The sequence below is a fragment of the Amborella trichopoda genome, chromosome 3 (genome assembly GCF_054954075.1).
Source record: "Amborella trichopoda isolate Santa Cruz 75 chromosome 3, AtrichopodaSantaCruz75HAP2 v2.0, whole genome shotgun sequence".
Taxonomy (NCBI): domain Eukaryota; kingdom Viridiplantae; phylum Streptophyta; class Magnoliopsida; order Amborellales; family Amborellaceae; genus Amborella; species Amborella trichopoda.
The window spans coordinates 9,304,852-9,322,429 of NC_142338.1; the positions used below are offsets into that span (position 1 = coordinate 9,304,852).

Consider the following 17,578-nt stretch of genomic DNA (forward strand, 5'->3'; position numbering starts at 1 on the left):
AAAGTCAATTAAAAGATAAAGAAAAATTTCTTTGCAAACTCAAACAAGAAATAAAATACAAACTAATCGAAGAACAAATACAAACTTCTTCAATTCAACAAACAATTCAATCACTACAAAAACAAATAGAAACGACAATATGCAGTGAGCACCCTAATGCTTTCTGAAACAGGAAAAAACATAGTATCAGCTTACCATATGAACCAAACTTTAATGAAAACCAAATCCCTACAAAAGCTAGGCCAATACAAATGAATACTATTCTCTTAGAAATGTGTCGAAAAGAAATAGCAGAACTCCTACAAAGAAAGCTCATAAGACCAAGTTCTTCACCTTGGAGTTGTGCAGCTTTTTATGTTAACAAAAATGCTGAAAAAGAAAGGGGAGTTCCTAGACTGGTTATAAATTATAAACCATTAAATAAAGTTTTAAAATGGATAAGATATCCAATTCCAAATAAAAAGGATTTATTGGATAGAGTTGCTCAGGCATGTATATTTTCAAAATTTGATATGAAATCAGGATACTGACAGATCCAGATCCACGAACAAGATAAATATAAAACCGCATTCAATGTTCCATTTGGTCAATATGAATGGAATGTAATGCCTTTTGGTTTAAAAAATGCTCCTTCAGAATTTCAGAAAATAATGAATGATATATTCAACTCTTATCACCATTTCATGATAGTTTATATTGATGATGTCTTAATATTCTCTGAATCCATAGACCAACATATTAAACATATTAATACTTTTATTCATGCTGTAAGCCAAGCCGGCTTAGTTGTTTCTGCTAAAAAGATTACACTTTTCAAAACCAATATCAAGTTTTTAGGACACATGATTCACCATGGCACTATTATCCCAATAGACAGATCCATAGCTTTTGCTGATAAATTTCCTGATAAGATTCTCGATAAAACTGAACTACAAAGGTTTTTAGGATGCCTCAATTATGTTAGTGATTTTTATCCTAATCTTGCATTGGATTCTAAACCATTATATGATAGACTCAAGAAGAATCCGCCTCCTTGGTCTGACATCCATACTCAAGCAATAAAGGTAATAAAAAGTAAGGTTAAAACCCTTGAATGCCTCTCTCTTCCACATCCTACTGCTTTTAAAATCATTGAATGTGATGCCTCTGACAAAGGGCTTGGAGGTATATTAAAACAACAACTTGATTCTAAAGAACAATTATTACGTTATACATCTAAAGCTTGGAATTCCACTCAATTAAATTATTCAATGGTCAAAAAGGAATTATTAGTAATAGTTCATTGTGTCACCAAATTTCAAAGTGATGTTTTAAACCAACATTTTCTCATAAGAACTGATTGCAAAGCCGCCAAAGATATTCTGCCAAAAGATGTCCAAAATTTGGTTTCTAAACAAATATTTGCCCGATGGCAAGCTATTCTCTCTGCCTTCGATTTCTCTATTGAACATCTTCCCGGGTCTTCTAACTCTTTACCCGACTTTCTTACCCGTGAATTTTTGCAGAGGGGCAACACTGACGCCAAAGACGAATCACCACTTTCACTTGCACTCCAATTATTCCAAGAAAATCAATCTGATAAGGATTTTTCATCCTTAAATATGGGCTCCCGAGGCAATACTCGCCGGGGAAAATAACCCATACATTCTTTAGTTCCTTATGAAGGGGAACCTTCACCCTTGAATATTCGCTCACCATCTCAATCCCCAGTCCATCAAATCACTTACCCAGAAGCACGAGCTTCAACTCCTACATTTTCACCAGCCCAGTCAAAATCCATTCCTCCTACCAATATTCCCAGATCCGAATACATTGAAAGAGCCTTTCTAATGGACATTACCATTGATGAACATCAAGTTCACATGGATCCAAGCAAGCTTGCACCATTATACCTACTTAATCATCTTAATCCTATCAATGGGGTTAAGACTCGAAAGTATTATGAAGCTATCCTAATGGAAACAGGGTCCATCTTTGTTGTCCATTACTTTCAACAGAATACCCGGATAATAGCCTATTCCAAAGTACAGATAAAGAAACTTCTTTCTTATACTGAGTGGGGTTCTAATCCCGCAAAAGGAAAGAAATTGCAAAATCCAGAATTTTCTTATAAGTATTTTAAATATGCTGAGTATATAGAGGCTTGGCACAAATTTTTCTATTATCAAAACCCTAATAATACACATAGCTGGTATTTACAGTTCCGGCTACCTATTTTTGAAAGGTTCCCCACTTGGTTTCAAAACTGGTATTTTGTGTGGGGATCAACTGCTATGATTTTACCTCCTGCTTTTAAGGAGTTGCAGGAACAATTTATACAATACAATAATATTGATAATTCAGTTGACACTCACCTTTACTTTATGGCCTTGTATCAAATCCCTTGGATTATGAAATGGGATTATACCATATCACCCAATACCACAAATGATTATACATACATCCCTCGTCTGGGAAAAACCATCTCTGTTAAATGGTGGGATATCTTTCAAATAGATCTCACCAAAGCCACTCCAAAAAGAATATCACCCAAAGCACCTAAATACCAGGAAAACCCAAATACTCCAAACACTTCTTTTGATTTTCCAACTTACCTTCGAAATATGCTTTAAACCAACCCACATGCCTCCAAAGAAGAACTGGAGAAACAAATGAAAGAAATCTTTGCTGAAGCCGGAAGAAAACCCACATCTTCCGAAGAAACAGTTCAATCTTCTCCACTTCACACCAATAGGTACCTCCAACTCAGTCAGAAGGATCCAGAAGGGACAGATCAAGAAGAGACGGATCCGGAAGAGGATGATCCAGAAGAATTCAATCAGAGACCATAACTTCATCATCCATGACAAGACACCATATGGGACAAACAAGGGTCCCACTGCCGACAGCAAACACTGTACTCCAATTGTAATAAGGCCAAAAGAGCCACTGTGCATAGATGCTTTTACTTTTTGTTTTTTAAAAGAGCATCTTCTTATGCTCTCCACTAGCTCTCTCTCTCCTATCTCTATTATTTTGTCCTCTTATCAGTCCACTACTCTTTCTCTTTTGTCATCATCTGCCGACATTTGTCATCGTTTGCCGACAAAGAATCTCTCTCCTTTGTCACCTTCTGCCAACGCTACTCTCTCTCCTTTGTCACCTTCTGCCGACGCTATCTTGCTCACCTGTCCAGCTTATCGTGCCAGCCTGTCCATCTTATCGGTCCAAAGATTCCTTCCGAGTCTTCATTATAAAAAGGAAGCCCCTCCTCATTTGAAAGGCAGGGCCTCACTCCTCTCATATCCTCTCATATCTTATAACCTCTCACCTTCCAGACCTTGAAACCTCTCTGAGCCTCTACAACCTTCCAGACCTCAAACCTCTGCTACCTCAGACCTCAAACCTCTGCTACCTCAGACCTCAAACCTCTGCTACCTCAGACCTCAAACCTCTGCTACCTCAGAGCTCACACCTCTACTATCTCAGACCTCTGCTATCCAGACCTCTGCACCTACAACCTCTGCACCTGTAAACCTCTGCACCTGTGTAAACTCTGTACCTTATCCAACAATAGTTCTGAAGCTATATTCGCCCTCATAGCTCAATCAGGTTCTCTCTTACCTTGCTTTATTACTTATGTGTGATTGTAATATCCAAGATTTACCTTCATACTGCCCTCATCACTGGAAGTTATTTTCCAGTTACTGTTTATGTACTCAGTAAGTTTCCTATCTCCCTGTTTCAGAAACTACTCTGTATCTCTCCGTTTTCTGTTTATCTCTCTATCCGATCTCTGTTTATTTCTCTGCTTTGATTGGTTCATCTATGTAATATCTTTCATGTAAACTTTCTTGTAAAATAAAGTGTGAATTCAGTATGTACTTACTTATGTCTGCATAGTATGCAATTTAAGATCTTATTCAATATTAAAATAGGCAATAACAGTTACGCTCAGTGGATAGTAATTGATATATCAATAGTCCCATTAATAGGAATATTATTGTTCTGTCTTAATTATTATAGAATTTTTCAATCCCTAATTCAGTACAACAGTTTGTTGTTTACATACCTGTTATAATCCTGAACATAGTCCTGACACCTGAAACACAAAACTCAATAAATAGAAATAAAGCAATTATATATATATATATATATATTTGATTTTTTGAGTCTTCATCCATATGAAAGTCCTACCAACCTCTCAACCAACTAGTGAATCCACAAATTATTGCTTTGGCTATTTCATGGTCCTGATTTCCACTTGCCTTGCAGGCGGTGGCATACATAGTCATATGTTTCATGAGATCTAGTATTTGGTTTTCTGCCATACCATCATTATTCCAATTCACTATGGATTTTCCCGAGTAAGAAACTAAGGTTGATGTCAAATCTTCTTCTATTTGTAGATCTACTGGAGTAGGTCTAGGATAGTACATTTGAGTTTGGGATACTGGTCTTACCTTTTTGTCATAATAAATCCTACTTATTTCTAATCTGTCAGTTTTAAGGGCTTTCTCTAATTGTTCAATCTCTTTATCAGGTGCCTTTTCTAGGACCTGAACATCTCCCTTTTGGGTCTTAGAGGATTGAGGCTTATCATCAATATTCAATTTCTTCAATCTTTTGACCCTTTCTTCAATTAACTCACTATTCTCCTCTTTTTTCTTTATTCCTTGCAGGCCAAATTTCCTTGTTTCAATGATTGGAGGAGGTTTGAATAGGACGGCTTCCTTTTTTTTGTCTAAGCTTCTAGGTTCAAGAGTTGGTTTTAACTTGTTTATGGCATTTTCTATTCGAGTGGTTTGTTTCCTATTGTTTGGAAGAAAACGTTTGTATAATTATTTTGTTCAATAATATGAGATATTCCATCAAGTTTGGCAATGCTTTGATCACTTTCTTTGGGTCCTAATTTTAGAGGTGAGGCTCTAATTTCAATTTTTTCCCCTAATTTTTCTCCCGTAAGTTTTAGACTAGTCTCAAGGGGATGAATCGACTCAACTGTTTCTCCCTTGGAGGTCTGAAATGTTTGAAAAGATTTTTCTACCATATTTACTTCAAACTTTGGAATTCTGATGTTGTAATCTTTTGCTATCTTTGACTGTTGCCTTGTGTTTTATCATAAATTTATTAAATTTGAAATGAAAAGCATTTCTCAGAGGTTCTTTAAATTCTTCAAAAAACCATTTTCTTAGTAATTTGTTTTCTTCAAAGTAAAAGTCCTTTTTAATATATTCTTTGTCGATTACAAATTCTTCCTTTTGAATAACATTAATGTCAGAGTCTAGATCGTAAGGAGTTGGTTCTTGTTCTTCTAGTTCAGAAGAACCTGGGGTTTCAACTCTGTAGACTGGTTGTTGAACCTGATTTGGAGTTCTATTTAATCTTTCAATGATAGTCCTTCTATGGGAAGATAATCTTTCATGTTCTGATTGTGGAATTGACGAGGTAGAACTTCGAGGAGGATCCCTATTACTAGGTTTCAGCTATCCTTAATCTAGTTCTTCTGGAGGATGGAAAACTGATTTGTCTCTCCATCATAATATTCTTTATTTGTTCAGGGTCTTTGTTTTCTAGGGTTTTCATTTGAGCTTATGCTTGTAAAGACCATCTTTCAGGTAATTTTACCTGGGACCATGCTATAGACTTGGGTATGACAATGTTTGATTTTTCCATGTTTGTTTGGAAAAATATTGTTTGACCTTTTGAATCCATTTGGACATAAGGTATTCATCACCTTATAACATATTCGATAAACAAAAGCTAAGTTTTGAGAACCTGGGTCCATGTCAAAACCTTGAGTTTTAAGGTTTAGAGTTAGGACCTTTAAAAGATTTGGATCAGTTAGGACCACCGTAAAGTTTGGAAAACAATTGAAGTAGATTGGCCCGTTACATAGGCTGGATTCTACTAGTCCTAGCAAGGAATCAGTAAATCGCTTATGTCTGCTATCTCTTAAATAGAGTAGGGCAAAATTATTCAGTCATGTTCTAGTTAAAGGTTTAACAGCTATTTGGACAAGACTAATGTGTAAATATTTATATTATTTCCTCTTATGATCTTCAATCATTCTTGGGGAAAGTAGTTGAAATTTACCCTCGGTTTCCATGACAGAAATACTTTGTTCTATAGTTTTAATAAAACTACTAGTTTTAAATTCAAATGTTCCTTTACTATAGATATCTGAAATAGGTACCTTACGTATGTTCGAGTTTTGAATTTGTCTTTCTATATTGTCTATTATTATTTCTTCACGGTTATTAACACGTAATGTATTACTAGTAGTAGCTGTCCTATTAGATAGAGTTCTGATAAAGTTTGTCATCATAATTCGAGTCAATCGGAAACAATCCCTACACTTTTCTGGCTCTTCCTTGGCCTTAGTGATCTTTGGGTCACGACGACTTTGAATTTATTATTGCAAACTGTTTCAGAATCCTATATAATAGCCCAGTTTTCTACTAGTACTACAGTTATACCGTTGTATAAGTAACTTGGCTCTTATACCATAAAGCGCAGAAGGACAATAAACAAGAACTAGAAATAAATAGACAATAGACAGGGCACAAGAATTATCATAAGCTAACAATAGACAATATTTAATTGCAATAAAGGCTCAAATATAAAGCATACTTACATCTGACAAATACAGAAACTGGTGAAAAGCTTTAATTGTTCCGAGATGTAAGCAGGAACCTCGGCCCAAAAACAATCACACATAATACTTTTACACTCACTAGGCTAGGTAGCTTGATACACCACCAGATATACATAGGAGTAGAGATCTTACAATAAACAGAGAACAGAGAGAGATTAAAGAGATTACAACGAGGTTGCAGAGAACAGAGAAGTTGCAGAGAATAGGGAGGTTGCAGAGAACAGAGAGGTTGCAGAGAATAGGGAGGCTGCAGAGAACGGAGAGGTTGCAGAGAACAGAGAGGCTGAGAACGGAGAGGCTGAGAGCAGAGAGGCTGAGAGCGGAGAGGCTAAGAGCAGAGAGGCTACAGTTTGTCGGCTGTCGGTGATGGTGACCTGCTACAGTTTGTCGGCTGTCGGTGACGATGACCTGCTACAGTTTGTCAGTTGTCGGTGACCTGCTACAGTGAAATTCTTTTGATGGCCTAATGGCTGACTTTGTCGATTACGCTTTTGGTGATATTTTTTGTTGATGATGCTTTTGATGGATGATGTTTTTGATGATGCGTCTCCCCCCACCATTTCTTCATGCTGAAGGAAATTGGATGTCATCACAATCATCACCATTCATGGGGCCAAAATCTTCAGGTTCATCATTTTGGGAAGAGGTGGACATGTTGTCATCAGTAACTTCGAGAGCTTCCCAGAGTTTTAGTTTAAGCTCGATTTTAGATATGGTTGGATTTTGTTGTTGCAAAAGTGCCACATATTCTGAAATGTCCATCTTTTGAGGTGGTGGAGATGGACATTTCAAAATATGTGGCGCTTTTGCAACAACAAAATCCAACCATGTCTAAAACCGAGCTTAAACTAAACTCTGGGAAGCTCTTAAAGTTACTGATGACAACATGTCCACCTCTTCCCAAAATGATGAACCTGAAGATTTTGCCCCCATGAATGGTGATGTTTGTGATGGCATCCAATTTCCTTCAACATGAAGAAATGGTGGGGGGAGACGCATCATCAAAAGCACCACCAAAAGCATCATCCATCAAAAGCATCATCCACATTATCTAAAGCATCATTAACAAAAATATCACCACAAGCATAACACACAAAAGTAGCCATTAGGCCATCAAAAGAATCTTACTGTAGCAGGTCACCGTCACCGACAGCCGACAAACTGTAGCAGGTCACCGTCACTGACAGCCGACAAACTGTAGCAGGTCACCATCACCGACAGCCGACAAACTGTAGCAAGTTACCATCCCCAACCACCAGCATTGTGCGGACTCCAAAGCATTTCAAGTCCGTCTATTCTAAAGCCTATATAAGGAGGGCGAAGGAAGGGGATGGGGCATCCTAGAGTTTCCAAGTCTCTTAGCCTCTCAGCTCTTAGCCTCTCCAATCTCAGCCTCTCTGCTCTTAGTCTTTCCGCTCTCAGCCTCTCTACTCTTAGCCTCTCTGCTCTCAGCCTCTCTACTCTTAGTCTCTCCGCTCTCAGCCTCTCTGAGCCTCTCAGCTCTTAGCCTCTCTGAGCCTCTCAGCTCTTAGTCTCTGTTCTCTGCAAACTCTCTGTTCTCTGCATACTTGCTGTAATCTCTTTAATCTCTCTCTGTTCTCTGTTTATTGTAAGATCTCTACTCCTATGTATATCTGGTGGTGTATCAAGCTACCTAGCCTAGTGAGTGTAAAAGTATTATGTGTGATTGTTTTTGGGCCGAGGTTCCTGCTTACATCTCGGAACAATTAAAGCTTTTCACCAGTTTCTGCATTTGTCAGATGTAAGTATGCTTTATATTTGAGCCTTTATTGCAATTAAATATTGTCTATTGTTAGCTTATAATAATTCTTGTGCCCTGTCTATTGTCTATTTATTTCTTATTCTTGTTTATTGTCCTTCTGCGCTTTATGGTATCAGAGCCAAGTTACTTATACAACGGTATAACTGTAGTACTAGTAGAAAACTGGGCTATTATATAGGATTCTGAAACAGTTTGCAATAATAAATTCAAAGTCGTCGTGACCCAAAGATCACCAAGGCCAAGGAAGAGCCAGAAAAATGTAGGGATTGTTTCCGATTGACTCGAATTATGATGACAAACTTTATCAGAAATCTATCTAATAGGACAGCTACTACTAGTAATACATTACGTGTTAATAACCGTGAAGAAATAATAATAGACAATATAGAAAGACAAATTCAAAACTCGAACATACCTAAGGTACCTATTTCAGATATCTATAGTAAAGGAACATTTGAATTTAAAACTAGTTTTTCTATAAAAACTATAGAACAAAGTATTTCTGTCATGAAAACCTAGGATAAATTTCAACTACTTTCTCCAAGAATGATCGAAGATCATAAGAGGAAAAAATATAAATATTTACACATTGGTCTTGTCCAAATAGCTGTTAAACCTTTAACTAGAACAGGACTGAATAATTTTGTCTGACTCTGTTTAAGAGACAGCAGACATAAGTGATTTACTGATTCCTTGCTAGGAATAGTAGAATCCAGCCTATGTAACGAGCCCATCTACTTCAATTGTTTTCCAAACTTTTCGGTGGCCCTAACTGATCCAAATCTTTTAAAGGTCCTAACTCTAAACCTTAAAACTCAAGGTTTTGACATGGACCCAGGTTCTCAAAACTTAGAATATATATATATATATATATGGGATAATCTAAAATTCACAACCCTTCAAATTACAAAAGTTAATGATAGAATCATTTGTGAAGGGTGGATTTACTACCTTTGTAGTTTATTTTTTAAAAAAAATTACGTTTTGTGATATTTTGCTCATTAAAGGGTATTTTGGTAAATATCACTACAAGACATACTTTTGTCATCTCCATAAAGGGTAAAATTGAAAATTTAATTAAAGGACAAGAGCACTCTACAAATAAAATTACAAGACACTAACATCTAAAATGCCATTGTACTTTTGAAAAAAAAAATTCCTTGCTTAATGGTTAAGTTACCTATTAAGATAAATTTTTAAACAAAAAATAATGACCTTTTTTATCACAACCCCTTCTAACCTTAAGCTTTGTGTTTTGAGGGGTTGTTAACTCTAAACAAACCCATAGAGAGAGAGAGAGTAAGTGATTTCATCTCACCATATTGAAACCACACTTTTGGAAAACCAAGTTTATGGCATTTGTATGGCCCGAAAATTGCATACACCCTCTCATCCATTAATTCCAAAAAAATAAAATTCAATTTGCACCCTAGATATGGCCAAAACGAATACCCTCCGACAATGAATCTAGACCATCCATTGGGTGAATTTCAAGATATACCCCTTTATGAACTCAAAACCAACTTTTTTAGTTTTTAACATTAAAGCCATCTAAAAATTGAGATAGGGAAAAAATTATGCTAAGGCCTAGATCTAAGCGTCTCATACAAATGGACAGCCTAAGTTAATTGGGCTAAAAAAAACTTTCTCGTGTGTGTTTTTTAATTTTGTTTTTCTGTGATTTTCATCAAAATAAAAAGAGTCTATATTTAAAAATTAGGGACAAATAAATGGCCCTAACATGGTTTTTTGAAGATCGTTTCATTATATTACAATAGAATCATTGCATGAAACCACCCCCCATATATAAATATTTATCACTAAAATACATTTTCAATATTGAGATGATATTTTCAAAAACACGTATTCAATTATAAAGAGAGAATTTAATGGATCCATCTCCACATATGAGCTTCCATTAGGTAGACTTATTAGATACTACGTATTCAATTATAAAGAGCGAGAGTTTAATGGATTCATCTCCACATATGAACTTCTATTAGGTAGATTTATTAGATATTATTAAATTTATTAGATTAAATGAAATTGATTAGATAACTCCTATTATATATTATTAAATTGGTATAATCCCTTCATAAAAGGTAAGTTAAAAGTTGAGAAAACAATGCAATTTACCTTTTCAGTTAATTATTTTTTGTTTTTATTTTTTTGCAGTTTTTTAAAATTATTTTTTACATATATTAGTAAGTATATTATTTGCTTAGAAATCTCCATTGTTCTGGAGACTTAGGAAAAATAAAAATGTAACAAAGGAAAAAAGAATTTTATTTTTCAATATAATTGTAGTTTTCATAACATGTCACATAAAATTCTTTATTGTATTAGTAATTCATCATTTTAATTGTTTCATTTTAATTTAATTATTTTAATGTTGCATAAAGATAACTATCTTAAATAGGTGAAATAATAGTAAATAGATAAACATTTAAGTCTATATGCTTAAGTCTATGTGTTTAATGAAATGAAAATTGAGAAAGAGGGATAGAGACGTTTAAAAGAGAGATGAGTGAGAGGGCATAGAGAGATGAGAAATGAGAGAGATAAGTTTGTGATAGAGAGAAAGGGAGACAGATTTTTGGAAATAGGAAGAGTGATTTAAGGAGAGCGGTTGGGATTTGCATGAATAGAATGGTAGGGAGAGATTAATAGATGATAATTAATGAAATAGACATTAATTAATGGAGAGATATAAGGAGATAATCAATATTATATAAATTAAAAATCAAGGAGGCAAAGTTCACATTCAAGGGGACACTTCTTACAATAATAAAGGGGGGCCTCCTCTGGCTTTGCACAAGGATCTTACATATACAATGTAACCTAAGCTCAGAAACACATAGCTAGATTGTTTTTTTTTTTTTTAAGAGATGAAATTTTGTACTTCTTTGATTTGAAAAATAAAGAATTTAATTATTAAGTTCTTGAAGATCCAAAATCCACCAAATGGACAGCCTGCATTCACCTAAATGGTGGGACTCATTTTCTCCCATTTTCTGGTGCAAACTCAATTTTTCTTTTTACTTTTATTGCCTATATACATGTGCAATGGACCTCTACTTAAATAGTGGCCAACACTATGATGTAAGGCTTATACATCCATACTACATACATGTATATGTAGTATGGATGTGTGTATGTATGTATGGAGACACAGATATATATCAAAAGCTCGGTTAAATGTAGTTTATAAGCTACAATACATTCATTGATGTGCCAACTAGGATGCTCATTTAACATTCCCAAAAAAAAAAAGGCTCCTAGTATATATATCCGTAACTGAAACCAGGCATCTTAGCTCACAGTACATTTCCATAGACTCGCCAAAAAGTTACAACAGGATAGACTTGCCAAAAAGTGACAAAAGGCTCAACCAATTCATGGCAAGGGATGCTCTAGTGCCCAAAAGTTGCAAATACATTTTTTTTCCCCAATACTTATCAGTAATGAAATTAAGACCGGGACGGACTGGGTTCAAGGGTCCCAGCCACAAGGAGCAATGAACCGGTCATAACCGGTATGTACCGATCTTAACCAGGTGGTTAAAACTTGCCAATTTCGTTGAACTAGCTGGTTCAAAATGGATGTTTTTAATTTACATAATTCTTTGTTTAGATTTTCTGACCATTTTGACTAATGAACTGGCTGATCCGACCAGTTTGGACTGGACGGCACCCTCACAAGGATGGTCCTAACAACACTGCTTCTATGTGGGTGCCAAATATATACCATTAACATAGAAAACTTATGTAACAAGATAATGGTCTACGTCATTGCGGTAATGTCGATAGTCATATTTCTGCATCAAAAACCATATAATATTTATTATTATTATTTTGGATAATGTTGACATGCACAAAGCATATAATATTTTGGGGGTGAAGGGGTCAATAATTCAAAACCTTGTCAAGTATCAAAGATATCTAGTATCTGTATCCATATTCCTATGAGGAGGATATTTAATAAATCATAATTTAAATTTTTATCTTGGCACATGCTCCTTGAGCAACGAAATGCATTTCCAACTAGCATTTCATTCATCAAAATGATGCATTCATGTTCTATATGTCATCCTCTAAGAATTTAAGCGCAAAAAATTCAATACCTCCAATGCAACCTTATCAGAGCACTTTAAACCTTTTCTGAACAGTCCAACAATGCACCACACAAGCGTTCATAATCAATAGGCAGTAAACACTTAAGGACACTAGTTTGCTAATGCATGAGCATGCAGCCAATGGGAGTCGGACGGACAATATATGTTATTGTGGCATGTGAATGCATTTCTGACTAGGATTTGATCCATCAACATGGTGCACTCATGCTCTATAAGCCATCTCCAATAATTTAAGCTCTACAAAAATTCAGTCCCTCCATGGCCACCTGATCTGAGCACTTCAAAGTTCATTTGAACACTTCAATAATATGCCACACAAGCATTCATGATCAATAGGCAGTCAATACAACACAGGAACCCTTTCTAAGGCATTTCTTTAGCTTGAGAACATGCAGCCTGTGGGAGGTGCACAATATAACATGCTCTTTGTCCAATGAAACGCATTTCTGATCGGCATTTAATCGAAACATGATCCACTCATAGTATCAAGTGATCTCTAAGAATTTAAGAACAACAAATATTCAGTCCCTCCAATGCGACCTTCATTGAGCACTTCAAACCTCATATAAACACCTCAATTATGTGCTACACAAGCATTCACGATCAATAGACAGTTAATACGTAGGGTGCTAAGTCATTTCTCCATCTTGAGGCAAGTTGTCTATGGGACGTGTACAACTTAAAGGCATTTGAGTCAGGTAGAGTAAATGTATCACCTTTTAATGTGGCTATCAAACTCAGTAAACTCATGAGGAACCCTTATTTCAATTTATCAAAATCATTTTTTCCTACGACAATTTTCATTAAAATAAATGAAGAATACAAGCAATAAAATATGTCAAGATGGCATCTCGATACTGAAGAAGTAAAACCGAGATTGATGCATCTGCCACCTTATTAGAACTGCAAGGCATACAGTGGAATATGACAGGTTAATAGCCACAAGCTTCCACAACTTCTGCCACTAATTGACTCACTCTCCATGGAACTGCTGCCTCACTGCTAACCCATTATACACATTTAAAAATATCGTTCTACTATCAATGGGACCCATGCTGGACTGATTGCCAACTTAAAACAGTTAACACCCTTAAGCAGAGGTCACATTTCGGCCATAGTTGAGTACAAACTCCAAGGAACCAAGTCCGATTAGATTCCTTCAAAATGCCACCCATCCCAGCTGGTCCCAGGTTTCCATGAGAACAGCATTCAGAACGAGTTTGAAAGTATGAATTGCAGCCTCTAGTTATTCTCATTAACTTCACTAATTGTACTGTAAATATTTGAGAAGCTAGTGAGCTGGATATATTCCACAAGAGATGCTCATTTTTATATCAATCCATTCAGAATTTGTGTTTCTCATATTATGCATCATATTACGACGAAGTTAATGAGCTAGAAAATTTGAGACTAGTTTTGCAATGGAAATGTGGATGAAAACAATGTCAAAGCTGTTAAATAACCACATGAACGGATAAACCAAACATAAACAAACATTAATCATTTCAATAGTTATATAGGGCATGGTATCTTACATGAAATACAAAGAAAAACTTGAGCTGCACAAAAAATGCAAGTGCAGCGTGGAGTCTTGATTCTACAAGTAACTAATCTACACTATCTGAAAACATGAAGTTATGGTAACTCATGCACAAAGGTCTAGAAATTCATGAAGAGGATATCAACTCAGAAAATAAATATTACAAAGCAACTTACATAAAAATTTAGCACTAAATAATAAAAGCATCATAACAATTAGATAGGAAATACAATTGAATAGACAAATAAGCTACATTTGCTGCTGCAAGGTGGGGTGTGTGAAGATATAGTTCACAGAAACAGTCTAGCGTCTACCAAACCGATGTTCACAGAGCAACTTGTGCATTCACCAAGAATGACTTCTACATATCTAACCTTTTTCGCTGTTATTAATAGGTTCAGAATAGTCAAGGACTTCAACAAAGATAAGGGACATATTAGTTAAAGTTAGGCACAACATTTAGGCTGACATGAACTCTAAAGGCACATAGAAAAGACACATCCATGGTCCTCAGAATCTTACACAATTGCACAAGGCAAGTGTACAGCGATGAAGATTAAAGTTAAAAAAAACAGTCAAAAAGAGAACATGAAGCCTGCAAAAAGGTAAAAGCTTACAACATAGCTTATGCTTCAGCAACCTCCGATCCTTTCTGAGAAAATGGGTCATGCGTCGGGCCAACATCCTGCCCAATGTGCCTCTGAACCAGTCTCTGCAAATCTGACATCACCTTGTGCTCTCTCTTCGCCTTCTCCTCGTAATTGAACATAGCCAACGCTCGCTTATCTTCAGCACTGTAAACCTGGTTTTCTTTCCTTATACGAATCGCATTCATTCTTTGATGCCTGCTCCCACTCATGACATAACCCAAGCCCTCAAACTTCTGAATCTCTTCAGCTGAAAGACCCACTTCTCCTCTCCTAGGAATACGCTTCCCTTGCTGAACATACTGAGCAATGGCATCTCCTTCTCCAGGCCGTAGGGCACCTCCATAGCTGATATGGCCTTCAGCTCTAGGGAGAGGCATAGGCCCAACAACAGGCTCATTTTCAAGGCTTGAGTTGGGTTTCTTTTGTGACTCTATCATCTCCTTGAACATGAGAGCTTCATTATCAATCTCTGGTTTTTTGGGGGCTTCTTCTTTTTCCTTTTGGGCCTCATTGCCCCCATTATCTAATGAATTGTTGGCCTCTGAATCTGAGTGCTTCTTTTTCTTGGGTTTGTTAGGGTGGGAAGATGGTTTCAAACCCGTCCTAGCATCATCAGATTCATCGCTTTCTCTCTCACCACTGCTTTCACTTTCATCAGAACTGATGTCCCTTCTACTCCTCCTTGACTTTCTACCCACTACCCCTTTTCTCGAATTCCTTTTGAGGCTATGCTTTCTCTTGGGTTTTTTCTTTTCATCAGAAGAGTACTCTGAACCACTCAAATCATCACTTTTTTCACTTCCAGAGACCGAATCTCTGCTCGTTTCATTCTTCCTATGAGACCCACTTCTATTATGTGTTCTTCTATCTCTTTTCTTCCTCCTTGTTCTAGGCGAGCTGCTTATCTATGAACCAGAACCAGATTCACTTTCTGATTCCTCATTCTCTTCGCTCTCTGTGACTGAATCTCTTCTCTTCCTATTGCTCCCCTTACGATGAGACCCAGTTCTATCTCCTCCAATTTCCCTCTTCTTCCTCTTCTCCGAGTCATCAGAACCAGAATTTGATTCACTCTCCGATTCATCTGAAACTGGACGGTTTCTATTTCTGCTCTTAATATGAGACCTACGTCTCTCTCTTCTTCCTCCCCTTTCTCTTCTCTTCATCTCGGGTGATTTGCTTATCTCTGAATCAGAATCAGAATCAGACTCTGGTTCACCCTCTGATTCCTCAAATTCATCACGAATACTCTTTTTTCGATCTTTATAGTCAGAGGAAGCTTTCCTTCCACTACCGGAGAACCCATCTCCAGAATTAACCCTAGATTTCTCACCAGATTGCAAATCCTTCTCATTTATGGCAATTTCAACTCCATTTTCTTGATCATCGCCATGATCCAATCTAGGAGGACTTGGGGTGACATTCCATATACAATTCAACAATCGGTTCCTCAATTGTTGCCTCTTTATCCTTCTGTATTCTTCATAGTTCAAACCCTTCAACTCTTCATCATCAGTATCAGAAACCCTACCATCTCGAGAACCCTTATCCCTATCGAGAAAATACCTATTAGACCTTCCTCCATAGCCATCGTGTCGAGACCTTGAGTTCCTGAAGTGACTAGGGCTAGGGCTCCGATCATCATCAAGGCTTTGGTGTCGGTCATTCCAGTCCGGCGACGAGTGATGGCCGTTGGATCTCATACCTTGGGTCTCTAGTGAAGCACACCGATAAGATCCACCGGCTCGGGTTTCAGGAGAAGAATCCCTGCCATAGGATCTCCGATCTAGGGTTTTGGGAGAATGGCGGTCGTATGATTTCCGGCCTAGGGTTTCGCATCGGCTAGCGCCATTTCTTAGCTTGTGGTAGGGTTCAGAGGATTCATCGTATTCACTTCTACCCATTCCGCTGTGAGATAGATCAATACGACAAGGATAACATAAGAGGAGGTCTTGTTTGTTGGTGTATTTATAGGAGATCAGAGACCGACCTTCAAAGTTCAGACCGGCCTTCAAAGTTCTTGCGCATGGCAAGTGTAGGCCGCCCCAATTTACAGTAGGTTATCCATGATTCTAACCACGAAACGTAATTCTAACTGCGGAAAACATGGGTTCCCATCGAACCCCACATGAACCTAGGTCGCACCCCAATTCACTGGACTGTATAAAATATTAATATTTAGAAAACTTATGACAAATATATCTTAATTTAAGTTTAATTGAAAAAAAACTTCAAACTTCGGTTTATTTCGTCTGCACCAAATATGTCTTTTTTTTTTCTTTTTTTTTTTTTTATTATCAAAATGACATTCACAACAGTCATATTACCGTAATAGTTAGGGCATATTACCTGATAAGTTAGAGAATTTTATATGGTATTTTAAGTACCGTAAACCTACGCTGATCCTAACCCGAAGTTTTAAGTACGGTAAATACTAACCCATATTATACGGCAAACTTTTTTTATATTTATCTATTTCATCTCTAATTTCTTTTAGGTTAATCTATTTTTTCTCTCTCTCTTTATATTTATCTATTTCATTCTTACTTCATTTTTATGTTTATCTATTCTTTCTCTCTCTTCAATTCTTTTTTATATTTATTTTTGTTTTCTCTTTCATTCTTTTTTATCTCTTCTTTCTCTCTCTATAATCTTTACTCTGCGAGCCAATTTGGACATGGCCGAGAAAAGTTTGAGAGAGAGAAAAAAGAGATAAATATTAAAAAGAATGACAGAGAGAATAAGAGATAAACATAAAAAAAAAATAGAGATGAAATAGATAAATATAATAAAGAGAAAAGGTTTTAAGGCCTTTTAAGTACTGTATAACATG

General features: G+C 36.4%; 2 protein-coding genes across 2 annotated transcripts; both read right to left on the reverse strand.

Annotated features, from left to right (window-relative positions):
- Nucleotides 1–14,221: 14,221 nt before the first annotated feature.
- LOC148782726 (uncharacterized) lies at nucleotides 14,222–16,649 on the reverse strand. Its single transcript, XM_088863271.1, has 2 exons — nucleotides 14,713–16,649; nucleotides 14,222–14,508 (listed from the first exon to the last, which is right to left on the reverse strand). Exon 1 carries the CDS (start codon nucleotides 16,647–16,649, stop codon nucleotides 15,651–15,653), a length of 999 nt encoding a protein of 332 aa, XP_088719397.1. The 3' UTR covers nucleotides 14,222–14,508; nucleotides 14,713–15,650.
- Nucleotides 14,458–16,429, reverse strand: LOC18428872 (uncharacterized). The gene has a single exon (XM_011623102.3). It carries the CDS (start codon nucleotides 15,192–15,194, stop codon nucleotides 14,721–14,723), a length of 474 nt encoding a protein of 157 aa, XP_011621404.2. The 5' UTR covers nucleotides 15,195–16,429; the 3' UTR covers nucleotides 14,458–14,720.
- Nucleotides 16,650–17,578: the final 929 nt, after the last annotated feature.

What these genes read in the sequence shown, in the direction of transcription:
- LOC18428872 (XM_011623102.3), bottom strand. Translation starts at nt 15,194, where the DNA reads ATGTTCAAGGAGATGATAGAGTCACAAAAGAAACCCAACTCAAGCCTT.
- LOC148782726 (XM_088863271.1), bottom strand. Translation starts at nt 16,649, where the DNA reads ATGGGTAGAAGTGAATACGATGAATCCTCTGAACCCTACCACAAGCTA.